The following is a 14007-nucleotide window of genomic DNA, read 5'->3' as shown; positions in this document are numbered from 1 at the left end:
TTTTTTGTATCTATTTCTGTGATTGCGGTATTTTTTGTTCCCAGTATTTTTCTGTGTTGGTGTTTTGGAGTTTGGATCGTTTCTGCGTTTGAACTCGTCAGCCACCGTAGAATTGATTATTTCAAGTTTTAGTTTAGACTCCATTACATTTAATTCAGCTCAAATAGAAATAAAGTCGGACTCAATCAACTGAGGATGCTTTTCCTGCTGGAGAATCAAACGTTCCTGAACGTGTCGATACTTCCTGGATCATTACGTCTCCTCTGTAATTAATGCAACCGATGCTGAGCAGCAGCGCTTCCCTCCCACGCCGGTAAATATCTCGTCTTTGTCCTTGAAGACAGAAAACGCGGAGCTGCGTCCCTGCAGCCGCTGCAGCTCCACACACGTGGAGTCAGTCAGAGGACGGCTCCTGATCCGTCCGCAGCCTTCAGCGGGGATTAGTAGGCGGTCGCCATGGAGACGAGTAATTTTAGCTTCTATTTATGCAGCTTTTCTCTCCAAACATTTCATTATCTCTCAGGAAAAAACAATTTGTTGCTGAAACGCGGCGCGGCCCGCAGCGGATCTGCACCCAACATCTAAAATGAAATGAGATGCAGAAAATTTCTGTTTCTCCTTTTTAATTTCTGGTTTGTCTCCGCTGAGCGGCACCTACACACACACACACACACACACACACACACACACACACACACACACACTGCTTTTTATCCAGTCCATCAGAACACTAAAACCTCCGTTATTTACAAGTAAAATATTTCCATTTTATCTTTAACCTTCAAGGTTTTTACCTTTGATTTGAGGTAAATTTTTGTCCATCCAGTTTGCACCCCAGAGCATAATACTTCCACCACCGTACTTAATAGTTATGAGTCTTGGTGTCCAAACCGTTTCATAATAAAGGCCAAATTTATCTAGTCAAGAGTAAAATAATAAAAAATAAAATAAAATCAAGTAATTAGTTATTATCCAGGGAAGTATTTTTATTCAGTGAAGATCAAAAACTTAAAAAATATTTTCCATATCTGTCGTTTTAAAAGAAAATCTAGTTTTCAGATTCTTTTGGACTCGATTGAGGAAATTTATTCCCAGGATTCGGGTCAAAACGCTTCCTATATTTAACCAGGTTTAATGCATTTTTGGTTGCAGAAAATTCAACTTTTCAGTAAAAGGCTCAGGGTGTTACCATGGAAATCCAATTATAAAACCCAATAGGAAAATTCAACTGCAGTAGCCACTGTTCCACCCAAAGGGGGCAGCACCGAGGCCATGTTTACATAAAATTTGTACAATAGTGTAATTTATAGGTCCAGTTTATACATTTTGAGTTGATCTGCTCCTTAAAGGCATATTAATGGCATTTATTGGAAATTTATGTTCATGTTAGTAATTATTTCTTGCCTAAAAGTCAATAAGTGCAAAGAAAAGACAACAAATCCCATTTTATAAATGAAAAAAGAGTGCTTCACTCATTTTATTGAACAAAATATTTTACAGTGTCTTGGATATACATATATACATCAGCTGTGTTAAACGGTTGATCAACCCCCTGCAGTGGCAACGATTGCTTTTCTGTGCCTGTAAATCTTTCCAAAAATACTTAAAACATCGTCGATTTCCAAACACGTTATTACAAATCTGAATATAGAAAGCACAAAAAAATAAGGATTCATCTGTGAAAAGCACCCTCTTCATACAAAAACAACGTTTCTCTCTGTTTTACTTTATTTTTATTTAGTTGAGCAGGTAATAAATATACCTGGGATTCCCTCCGTTTCTGTCTGTTTTCGCTGGAAATCACAGTTAAGGACTTATTCTAGAACAAATAAAGTAGCCGCGCCGTCAGCAGCCTCTCAGATTACGTACACATCAGTCTTCTCCCCAAGAAGCCAATATGTCCTCATTTTACCTTTACCCTGAAAAACAACAAGAAAAAACACAAATCAATCAGTTGGTCAATGGAGACGCAGCAGCGGTTTGATTGGGCCTCGATAATGGATCTGATGACACCAACACAGCAGGAAGGAGGCTTCGACTGCGGCGGCCATTTTGTTTCCAGAAGATCTGATTGGCTCAATTAAAGGGACGGTAAAAAAAACAAAAAAACAAGACAAAAATACACCATGCTGAAAAAACAAGATAAAACTCGTACAGAGAAATATATTTAAATTCCTGTCAATGGGAAGAACATCGAGTGTTTTTATTCTACCCTCTGAATGTGGGTAGAAAATCCAGAAAATTAACTCAAGAGCAGAAATACTTCATAATGAAATTACTCAAAGCACAGCGTAGTAAAAATACTTTTTGTTTTACCAGTATCAGTTTTAAAGGATCCTTAAAGTTGACACTGTTAGCTAAAGCGTTAGCTATGCTAACCCTAACTACGCTGTAGATCTACAGAGATGCATTCTGGGTACAGAATCTTGGATGAAGAACATGAGGGGAAGTGGAACTGCTGCGTATTCACCCACTTCAAAATAAGAGCATAGATTTTCATTAACATTAAACTTCAACACAACTTAAAGTTCACAAAACAGCCAAGAAAATTGTTGCTTTTATCCAGGGAAGCTAAACGTTTTTAAAGTTAGCAAAAATGCTAAAGCCCTAAATGAGAGATTAGCGTGTTAGCGTACCCATAACTGGATCCTTGCAGTTAACTTTTCATTTGAATCTAGTAAACACCAGAATTTGAACTTAACTTTTACTGTTTTTTACATTTTAAATCATATTTTACGATCTTGAGCTGCATTTTTACTAAAAACTTTTTTATTCTTAACTTGAATATTTTCTTAGATTTCTACTTTTTACCTTTAGGGAAGTAAAAACATGTTAAAGTGTTTCTACTCCTACTACACTCTGAGTTTTGTTGCTCTACCTGCCTCTAGCTTTCCTGTCACAGCTGAAGAAAAGCATCCCACAGCATGATGCTTCCACCACCATGTCTCATTTAACCAAAAATCTTTGGTCAGAGGCCAATCAGCTGTGCTGCGACACAGACTGTTACAGGAAACGTTCCCTGCCCTCAACTTTTTAAAGTAACATTGAGCTTTGTTTTGTTATTAAAGAAGCAAATTTGAGTTAAATTTTGGGAAATTTTAAGCGCTTCCTCAATTATTTCACATTTCTAAAACGTCTGAGTGAATTAAATCGATTTCACAGGAAACTCTGAGCTCTTGTGTTCTGGAGAGGAAGAAACCTTGCAGAAAATGATTCAACCAGAGAAATGAATAAAAGACAGAAATAATCAGATCTTGCCTTCATTTCTACGTCTCCTCGCAGCTGAAGGTCAAAGTAACCAAACTCATCCAGCACTTCTTTGGTGGCGGAGGAAACGTGGATCTTTAAGGCTGCGAGGAAAACCAAAAGCACAGCAGAGATAAAATAAAAAACCTCTCAGGGTGGAATTTAAATAACTCCAGCTTCTAAATAAAACCCATTTTGAAGAGTCAGAAACCAGCAGCTCAGAGGAAAAGCTGGTGAGTTTTATTAGTTAACGAAGGAGAAACGATTCCCTCCTGCTGCAGTTTACGGCTTTTTCTGAGAGAAACATCAATAATTCAGCAGAGGAGACAGGAAAACACTCAGCAGCTGATCAATACATCTGATGATCCAGTCGGAAAATATCCACAACGAGGCAGCAACTGAGAAACTGATCTGCTGATAACATTTAAAGAAAACGTCTCATTTCTTATTTAACTCCAGAATATTCCTAAAATTACAAATATTATTTACAGAAAATAAAAATACTTCAGAGTTCTTGGTCTAGTTTTAGCGCAAATATGATAAAATTAACTTAAAAGTAACTTTCAACAAGAAATATGAGCTTTTTTCAAGTAAATAATTTATTAAAATTGATGATAAATACTGATTTTCACAGGCAGATTATTTGACTAATAAGATATTTTTCTCTTGTTATAAGTGAAATAATCTGTGGGAACAGTATTTATCTTATTTGATTTAATTATTTTTATTTATTTATTATTTTTGGCTGTGTATTGTTGCTATATTACGACAAAGTATTAGGGTCATGCTAAGAAAAATAAAATAAGAATAAAGTTGAAATAATGAGAATAAATTCAGAATATTTTGAAAAAATATTATGACTTTATACTCGTAATATTAATTTTCTAATCATTTTCTTAGCGTGGCTCTGATGCTGCGTCGTAATACAGATTAAATTACTAAACATATAAACATAATAATCAAATATTAAAGTAACTCCAGAGCGCAGGCTGGTTTCAGACACGTCTCCCCTGTTAAAGCAGACAGGAAGTGATGTCATCAGCTCTCACCCTCTCCGTTGGACTCCATGCGGGACGCCGTGTTGACGGTGTCTCCAAACAGGCAGTACCGCGGCATCTTCAGGCCCACAACGCCGGCGCACACCGGACCTGAGGAACCCGACGGTCAGAGGGTCACAGGGAGGCACAACAATGACGCTGCAGCAACCAGCGACATCATCATCATCATCATCATCATCATCATCATCTTCATCATCATCATCATCTTCATCTTCATGCTGCTGCTCAGTGTCAGCTGACAGTTACTGTGGTGGAAATAAACTTTTTGCTTTTTGCTTCTTCCTGCTTCTATTCAAGCAGGTTCAGATTATTGTGGTGCAAAAATGTCTGTTGTTCATATTTGAGTTTATACTTCTATCATGATCCAAATAAATAAAATAAACAGTTTAATGGAAGGATGTTTTGTTGGATGTTTCGTTGGATGATCCAGTCGGATGTTTACTCAGCAGAGTTCTGGTTTTCTGCTCATCTTGCTCCAGTTTCTAACCAATGACGGTTTTGCTGCGTTACAAGTCGTTTCTGACCTTTGACCCCTGAACGCTGTGACCTTGTAGTGGCGGTCGACCTTCAGACTCACCGGTGTGAATGCCTATCCTCAGCCGGAGCTGGTCGTTGGGTCGGTGTCGGATCTTGAAGGTTCTGACCTGCTCCAGCAGCGCTAGCGACATGCTAGCCACCTCTCTGGCGTGGAGCTTCCCGTTCTGGACCGGCAGACCCGACACAACCATGTAGGCGTCTCCGATGGTCTCCACCTGCAGACCGGACACAAACCAGTACAGCACCAGTTCACCACCGCCCGTCCCAGTTAGACCCACTGGTGACCCAAACCCACCTTGTAGACGTCAAAGTTATCGATTATGGCGTCGAAGCAGGTGTACAGATCGTTGAGCAGCGTGACAACCTGCAGGAAAAATAGATTTTATTTATTTAATCCAAACTGGTTTTCAAACAGTGACCAGTAGGACAAGAAAATACATAACCACACTGTAAAAAAACATCTGTAGAAATGCCAAAAAAGTTTACCGAAGAAAATACTGTAAAATGTTACTGTAGAAAACCTCAAAATGTTACCAAATACCATAAAATTTTATGGTAAAATTTTACTGTAGAAATTCTGTAAGATTTGACCAAATACTTTAGGAATTCTGTAAAATTTTACCATATAAACATGGTAAACTTTTACTGTATAAATATCAAATTTGAGGATATAAAACCATAAAATACTGTAACATTTTACCTTAAGAATACAGACATTTTACAGTATCAAAACCGTAAAACACCGTATAAAACCGTAAAGTTTTACCACATAAACACCATAAAATGTTACTGTACATGCACTGTAAAATACTATGAGTATTTTACCATAAATTAGAGACATTTATTTTACTACAGCGCAACAAGAACAAAATAATCAGCTTACCGCTACTCTTCTGTTTGAAACACTTATTTAATCCGACCTTTTTCATTTACCGACTCAATAATTATCTCAAATTTGTAATTAAAACCATGTTATGGTATTCACAAAACAAAATTATTAGAAAATGCCTCTCATTCAAGAAATGTTCAAGAAAACCTACGGATCCATAATAATAATAATGACAATTGTAAATAACACCTACTCTTAACAAGTATTTTTGTCTAGTTTCTGGTGTAAATATCTTAGCACTTAAAACTTTCTATCTCCACCACAGCAGAGCAGATTCTCTATCTGTCTGGATAAAGTGACTCAACTCTGCGTCAACATCTCCCATCTAACAGCTGATCTATTTCCAGTCACACACAGAGTGTGTGTGGGAACACACTGTCTCTGCTGGAGATCACGACGGCGGCGCGGGAAGCGTACCTGCAGCGGCGTGCTCTCTGCAGACAGAGAGGTGAAGCCGACGATGTCGCTGAAGTAGATGGTGACGCTGTCGAAGGCCTCAGCCTGAACCGTCTCACCGCGCTTCAGCTGCTCCGCCACCGAGCTGCACACACACACACACACACACACACACACACAAGAACAGCACTGTCAAAATGAGGATACAAGCACAGGAATTAGCATGCTAACCGCTAAACTTAGCCCGTTTAATTTCAGGGTGATGACCTTTTGTCAAGATGGCCGATGTTTTTGAGACGCTTTAATCGGTTATTGACACAAAACGTTGCCCATCATGTTTTCAACTTTGGTCATCTTTTTCATGCAATGTTAAAATAATAACATGAAGTAAAATCAGAAACTGATGTTTGTTAGTTTAAAGTTTGTTAGTCGTCAACTGGAAGGAGATGAAGATGTGGCCGACAGAGACAGTCGTCTTAATAGTTAATGGCAGCGCCTGCTAACGTTTTTGATGTGTTTAGCAGTTTAGTGTTAGCCTCCAGTAATTTTTTTGTGTTAGCAGTTTCACTTTACCTTTCACAAATTTTTATAGGTTTAGCAGTTAGCTTTAGCTTCTGCTAATTATTTATGTGTTTAGCGGTTTAGTATTAGAGTCTGCTAATATTTATGTTTTTATCAGCTTAGTGTTAGCAACTGCTCTTTTGTTTGTGTGTAATGGTTTAGCATTAGCTACTGCTAATTTTATGTGTTAAGCAGATTAGCTTTAGCTTCCACTTCTTTGTATGTGCTCAGCACTTCAGTATTCACTTCCACTAATCTTTTTATATGCTTAGCATTAGCTTTTGATTATTTTTATGTGTTTAGCGGTTTAGCGATAGCGGTTCAGTGAATTGGTGGTTAGTGAAGGTAACATTTTTGGGGATTAAAATAACTACTGCAGATTTTAGTTTACACATATTATTCTCCATTGTAACGATGGCGGCCATTTTGAAAAATGTCCACCAGAAAAATAATACACAAAATCAAGAAAATATATATGATTTCTATAGTTCAAAGTGTGTCATTTGATACCAGATAGATTTTTCAAATTTTCCATGACAACCATGGCGGCCATCTTGAAAAATGAAAAACTAACAGTAGATATGATTTCTATGGGTCCAATGTAAAATTTGACACTAAATGATAAATATTAGCAAATCTAGTGCCAAATTTTGTTGACGATGGCGGCCATCTTTAATTTTTTACCAGGGTTTTTTCAAACGAAGGTGGGACTAAGTCACGTTTTGGTATCCACATGTGATAGATTTTGCAAACGTACTGAATTATCTGGTGCAGTAAGTACGGCAGAGGCTGTAAAGTCAAAGAAAATATGTTTTTTCAGCCGTTTTCTCCTTATTATCCAGCAGCCCTGGGCTCTGGCTGAACGCCTGGCCACTAAAATCATCCCCAGATGTCAGTTTATCTCTGCTCATGTTAATTTCCCTTCAATCAAACGACACCAAAGGCAGGAACATCTCGGAGGCAGAGGTCAGTTTGTTTAAATCTGGAGCGCGGTGAGAAATCAGTTCTTCTGTTCCTCTCAGGCCCTTTTTCTGTCTGCCTAATTTCAACATGACGAAGGAGGAAGAAGAGGATAAACGATGGAGGAAAGCTGGATTTGCTCCGTTCTGCTGTCTCTCTTTAATGAGCGGTTTCGCCTTCCTGTTCTCCCTGTGCTGCCCTTTTTATCTGCAGCGAGATCACACTGCTGGGAAATGCGTTTGAGTCTTTAATTAATACAGAGGTTTAGCGGCGCTGACAGAGTGTCACTGCGAGCCGGTGGTGCATCGTCCAATCAGCTGAGCTCCAGTTAATTGGTGGTTTTGGTTTTTTCCTTCTTACTGTGGGAGGATTTGGTAGAGGAGGTTTTCGGCTTTCCGCTTCTCCTCCAGGTAGGCCTGCGTCCGCTCCTCCACCAGGTTCTCCAGGTTGTTGGCGTATTGCTCCATCCTGGACAGCAGGTTGTTGAGGATGCTGGTGCTGCCCTCCCTGTGGAAAAAACATAAACATGTGGCAACTCTGAAGAGCAAGAAATAAAGATATGTTTAACATAACGCTAAAATCTGTGGGGGGGTTTGTAATATTTTAATGTGATATATTTTTTCAGTATTTTTAATTTAATATTTTGTATTGTTTTTTATTTCATTGTATTTTTGTACATTTTATTGTGTAGTAATTAAATTTTTACATTTATTTTATATTATTTTAGTTTCAGTTTTTAATAATTTTTCCCCATTTTATTTTTTGTATTTTTTACTTTAAATGTTTTATTTTTTCATTTTTATTTAATTGTTTTTTGTAGCTTTTTATATTTCTAATTCCATTTTTTGTATTTTAAAATATTTTATTTCATTTTTATTTTTTGTATTTTGTGGTTTTAATTTTTATGTTCAGTTTTAATCAGTTTTCTTTTTCATTTTATATTTTGCAATTTTATTTAAGTATTTAATGACATTTTTTTATGTCAAATAAAATTTTATTTATTTGTTTGCATTTTTTATATTTTAATGCTTTTTGTGTCACTGGAAGAACAGATATTACAGATATTATCTACTGGAAACATTAGTTTTATACTTAAAATTTTTATTTGGAAAACCAGTTAAAACATTTGCATTATAATCATGTTAATTTAAATTTTATGTGTCATAATTATGTCACTTCAGGCATCCCATATGAAGAACTAATCCTGCAGACATAAAACTGGCTTCTATCCTTAAATGTTAGCAGCTAATTGTGGCATTTAGTGGCTTTTTTAGACAACATTGATGCTCTAAAAGCTGATGCCTGGGTCTCGTAGGTTTTCTAATTACATGTTTCCATAATGTTTATGCTCTACAATCATATGCTCAGGCATAAACACAACCAAACGCTCACAGTTACTCAGACGGAGCGAGAAGGTGAGTCATCCACGCCAGGATGGAGGCTAAAAGCATCAATGTCTGGCACCTTCCCAGTAGCTACTGGGTCGTAGCGGCCTACAGACGCCCACACGCTGTTTATCTTTAAAGGAGCAAATATCAGACATGGACGACTAATGAGTAACGAGGCTCTGAGTTCAATCGAAAAAGGTCACATGAAGATTAGCGCCCAGCATTTCAACATGTATAGTACAACGAATGCAAACCTGAAAATACAAGAAATGTGTTAATACTGACCAATTAAATAAATGGGAGTTAGGACTGAAATGATTAATCGTGATTAATTGATTGTAGAACTAATTGTCAAATAATTCTGTAAACGATTAATCGTTAACTAGACAAAAAAAATCAATTTGGTGAAATATAAAATATATTCAGAGAAGGAAATAACCTGAAAGTGTTCAAAAAATAAAAACATTTTGCATTGTAATAAAAGATACTTTTGTTTGTAAACATGTTTTAGCCAAAACTCCTCATGTGATGTTATTTTAGCTTCATCTGGTTTGAATTCTGGGAGAAAAACTCTTATTATATTATATTAAGCTCCCTCTGCTTTCCAATTATCACTTCATCCAAAAAGTAGTCATCAGATTAGCTCTACATAGTACTGATGCCAAGTCAAGCAGAAAAGTGATCACAAAAGGAACGCGATGTTGTTGCATTTTATTGTCTTTATTTAAAAATATAATTTAATTATTAGTTTATTTAAATTTTCTAATGTATTTCAGGGATTGTATAAAAAGTCTTAAGTGAAAAATCTGCAGAATTTGGCCATTGTTATCGGATTAATCGATTAATCGTCAAACTAATAGGATAATAATCAAATAAGGCTCGTCAATACAATTAATTGATAACTAAATAATTGTTAAATAAAACTAAATTCAATAGAATTGTATTAAGTTTTATTCTAAGAGTTAAACTGAAAAACAAAAAAGGGTATTTGTAATCGATTAATCATTAACTGGAGTATAAATATTCAATAAAGGCCATTTGGTGAAAAATCATCAGGGTTTCCCCCATTGCATTATAAGCCTGGCGGGCCTCCAGGCTTTACTTCTGCCCCCACCAGGCTTAGCATTGCTTACTTGTTTTTTATTTGTATTTTTTAAGACTTTATAGTTAATGTTCAATCTTTTAATAACACATAATTATCAAGTGATATTTTCAAATTTCCTGTCGACTTTAAACATTTTTTAACTCAAAAACCCGACGGGTCGCTGGATGGATGACTGCGGTAGACCCCAACCAACGGGGTTAGCAGGTTTTCTGGGCGAGACCTTGAACAGCAAATCAAATCCGCTGTAATTCCTCTAAACTAGAATTTAAAAGGATTTATATTTTCGGTCTGAACCTCCAGTAATGGATGAAAGCTTCCAGTGAATCAGAGTGAAAGTGTTCAGAGACAAACAATGGAGAGACTTCATGCTCGCAGTGAGAGGTCAGCGTTTCACAGCCAGCTTCAGACTTCCTGTGTGGGTTCAAACCAAACCATTTGTCGCCGGACACCCTTTCACTCTCGCTCCCAAAATAACAGCCCATCCATCACGTCACGTCAACAACAAGCATTTTCCAGATGAGCGTAACCACCAGACGGGGCGCGAGGCGCGGGCTGCCCAGGCCAACAGCAGCGGAGGGACGCGCCTGTCAGCAGCATCCTTGAGTGCTTCGGAGGTCATCAATCATGAGGACCTCTTCACTTAAAACCACTCAGAGCTGAACGTGAGCAGAGCCATCCAATGTGGAGAAACACGGCTAATAGAGGAGAGGTCGAGCTGAGAGGAAAACTCTCAATCTGTCAGAGTCGCCTCCAATATGGCTGTTTTTATATCACTGATGGGTTTGTACTGCAGTGGAGCCGCAGAAGAGATAATATCTGTAAATGTTAGGGATATCATCTAGAAATGCTTCTAACTGCATAATTCAACTGTTCAAATACAAAATATACATTAATATGCTGTAATATGACCAGTGGAAACAGCCTTAGCGATGTTAGCACAGAAGCTAACACTCATGGTCTGATGGTCAGCCAATCAGCAGCAAGCAAAATGAATCGGGCTCTTGGATTGGCTGATTTGGAAAAGAATGAAAATAGTGAACCATGTAGCATCCATCCTTCATCCATCCATCCATCCATCCATCCATCCATCCATCCTCATCCATCCATCCACTCATCCATCCATCCGTCCATCCATCCACTCATCCGTCCGTCTGTCCATCCATCCATCCATCCATCCACTCATCCATCCATCCATCCATCCATCCACTCATCCATCCCCTCATCCATCCATTAGATGAGAAATGGTTTCTAATCCCTCCCAGTCGTTCTGATCTCCTCCATCTTGGATTCCTGGTTTCTCCTCTATCATTGTTTCATCTCCTCTGAGCTCATCTTGAAACTCGGTCCTGATCGTTTCTCTGTTTCTCTTTGTTCCCACATTATCAGATGAGACCCATCTGGACTGCTGGCATTCAGTTCCAGCTTCGTTCTGGATGGCCATGAAAGATTTCCCTTTGATGATAGCGGATCATAAGCAACTTTAGCCTCTCTGTTCATCTCAGCCAAGCCCAGAGCGATGATTCTCCACCGGATCATGACAGACGCTGGATTTAACTCCCTTAGTTTATATCAACTGCCATCCATGTTGTTAATTAAATCTGGACCCATTATAAAACAGAACACTTGTCGCCTGCATTTTTATCCAGCTTGTTCCCAGAGAACTTGCACTGTTCAGAGATTTATGCCTTCCTCCTTCCTTATGCAATATCGAGTTACCCTGCTGGATGCAGCGGAGGGAGGGCTGCCTCGGGTGACATTGATTTTGCAAAGTACTTCTGAGTTCATGTGGCTGAATGGATCCTTTTTTCTCTTTCCAAAGTTTGAATGTTGTCCCACGGTGTCCCACAGTGTTCAGGTGTTGCAATGAAAACAGCTCAACCTAACAGTTTGTTTTTCCAGCTGAGAGTCAGAAATCTGCACGTCGGCTTCAGTCTAACGAACCGTGACCCATATTGTGATATTCCTGCCACAGCTTGAAGATGTGACCACTGATTGCAGCTGACAGGCAGAAAGTCAGAACCTGTAAAAGCTTCACGCTGCATTCACTGAGGCTCAATCCACTGAACCGATGATGAATGTACGCTCTTCTTTATCACGTCTCTGGGCAAAAACATGTAAATAACATGCAGTACTGCATGATCCATGTCTTCATGAGGAGCTTAAAGAAAGTAAGTAACACCGTCTCATTGTAAATATGGGCTGAAAGCTAGTTCTCAAAACTAAAGGAACAAATTTAAAGAATATTTCCAACATTAGCTTCTTGGGTTGTGCTGCAAACACAAGAGATCTGTTTAGATTTTTTTCCCCAAAAGGGAAAAAAACACCAATAATTTAGTTCAATTATTAATGAAGTATAATGAGGTAACGATTCAAAGGTCCAACCAGTTCAATGACTCTTCAGTCACTGTCAGATCTGATCAATCATCCCACACAATCATCCACACTGAGGAATGCATTAAATCCTGAGTTACTAAAACGGCTCACATCCAATCCTGTGCAAAACGGATGTTAAAACAATAAGTTTAATTCATCATTCTGGTGGATAATAAACCAGATTAAACTACTATATCCCTGCAAATAAGTCATGTGAAAAAACACACCCAATGACAACTAGCATGGTTTTCTTACACATTTGGACAGAAGGACAGATGGAGCAATGCTAACTAAAAACTTGGTGTGCTAACGCTAAAGCGCTAATCATAAACACTAATTCTGGTAATGCTAAACCGTTACACTAACATGGTATTTAGCAAAAGCTAATGCTAAATTACAATAACAAAACAAACTGTAGCAGAAGCTAATGCTAAATCGCAATGCAGTGTTTACTGGCAACTAATGCTAAAGCGCTAATCTCAGTTCAAATTATCTTCCCTTGAAAGATTACAACTCTCACCATCAATTTGATTTTGACATTATAATCTACATCTTCTATAAATGCCCTTAGATATTGTATTCATGTTTACATCTTGTTCTCTATAGTCTGTGTTTTATTTTGTTCCTTTATGTTTCTTGTTTTAAAAAATGTTACTGGGTAAAAAAAAGAGAAAACATGAGGAGAGGAAACACACAGCCTTCTCACTTCAAAGTAAGAGCTTGAATATAAATGTCCAACTACTTAAGAATATATTTATAGGCAATAGCCAAACTTCAACACAACTTTATTCAGCTAAAAGTTACAAAACAGCCAAGAAAATTAGCATGTTAGAATTTATGTGGCAAAATCAATCAATTTAGGAGAAGCTACATGTGCTAAATGTTAGCATAATCGTGCTCATAACTGCATGTGGAAGTTTAATGTTGAAATAAATTTGTACACAGACGATGTATCAATATGTGACATTTCTGGTGAAAGAACTGAATATTTCATGTGGTGTCTTCAGTTTTTCCCATGACAGAACTGTTGCAGAGTTTCTCCAACATCCAAACAGCCAGCAGTGTATCTGGTTTCTGAACATGTGTGTGCTTTAGAGTCACTTTGTTTCAGCAGAGATCCTTACAGTAACTCTTTCTGACAGATGCTCCACTCTCAGGGGAAAACATGCTTGCCTCCCTTCTGCATCGACATAAAACTCCAACCAAAATATGCACATAAATGATTCATAAGATAATCGAAAATAATACCAGAAACATGGACTCCAACTCTTTTATTACTCAAACACACACTGACGCTCTCACAGGCGCTTCCCGCAAACAACCGCCTGTCAGGAATTACAAACATTCATCAGAAACCATCGTTCGGTTTTTAATTTTATTTTCATCCCAACACTAACGTATTGGACCCGGCAGAAACTACTAAAAATATCCTTCTATCAATCTCCATTTAACTTCTCATGTCAGGTCTGAAGAGGAAGATGGTAATATAATGTA

At 37.8% G+C, this 14007-nt stretch overlaps 1 protein-coding gene across 1 annotated transcript in view; it reads right to left on the bottom strand.

Annotated features, from left to right (window-relative positions):
• Positions 1-1462: 1462 nt before the first annotated feature.
• npr2 (natriuretic peptide receptor 2) overlaps positions 1463-14007 on the bottom strand; it is a 60966-nt gene continuing 48421 nt past the window's right edge. Inside the window, exons 16-22 of the mRNA XM_007575834.2 lie at positions 8008-8154; positions 6148-6271; positions 5137-5205; positions 4882-5056; positions 4296-4394; positions 3259-3350; positions 1463-1919 (exon numbers count right to left, since the gene is read on the bottom strand). Coding sequence (XP_007575896.1) covers positions 1857-1919; positions 3259-3350; positions 4296-4394; positions 4882-5056; positions 5137-5205; positions 6148-6271; positions 8008-8154 — 769 coding nt within the window. The 3' untranslated portion in view covers positions 1463-1856. The remainder of the gene's footprint in view (positions 1920-3258; positions 3351-4295; positions 4395-4881; positions 5057-5136; positions 5206-6147; positions 6272-8007; positions 8155-14007) is intronic.

Source organism: Poecilia formosa, unplaced genomic scaffold, assembly GCF_000485575.1.
Source record: "Poecilia formosa unplaced genomic scaffold, Poecilia_formosa-5.1.2 Scaffold390, whole genome shotgun sequence".
NCBI lineage: Eukaryota > Metazoa > Chordata > Actinopteri > Cyprinodontiformes > Poeciliidae > Poecilia > Poecilia formosa.
The sequence above is the reverse complement of the archived record's forward strand: the minus strand, read 5'-3'. Positions and strand labels throughout refer to the sequence as shown.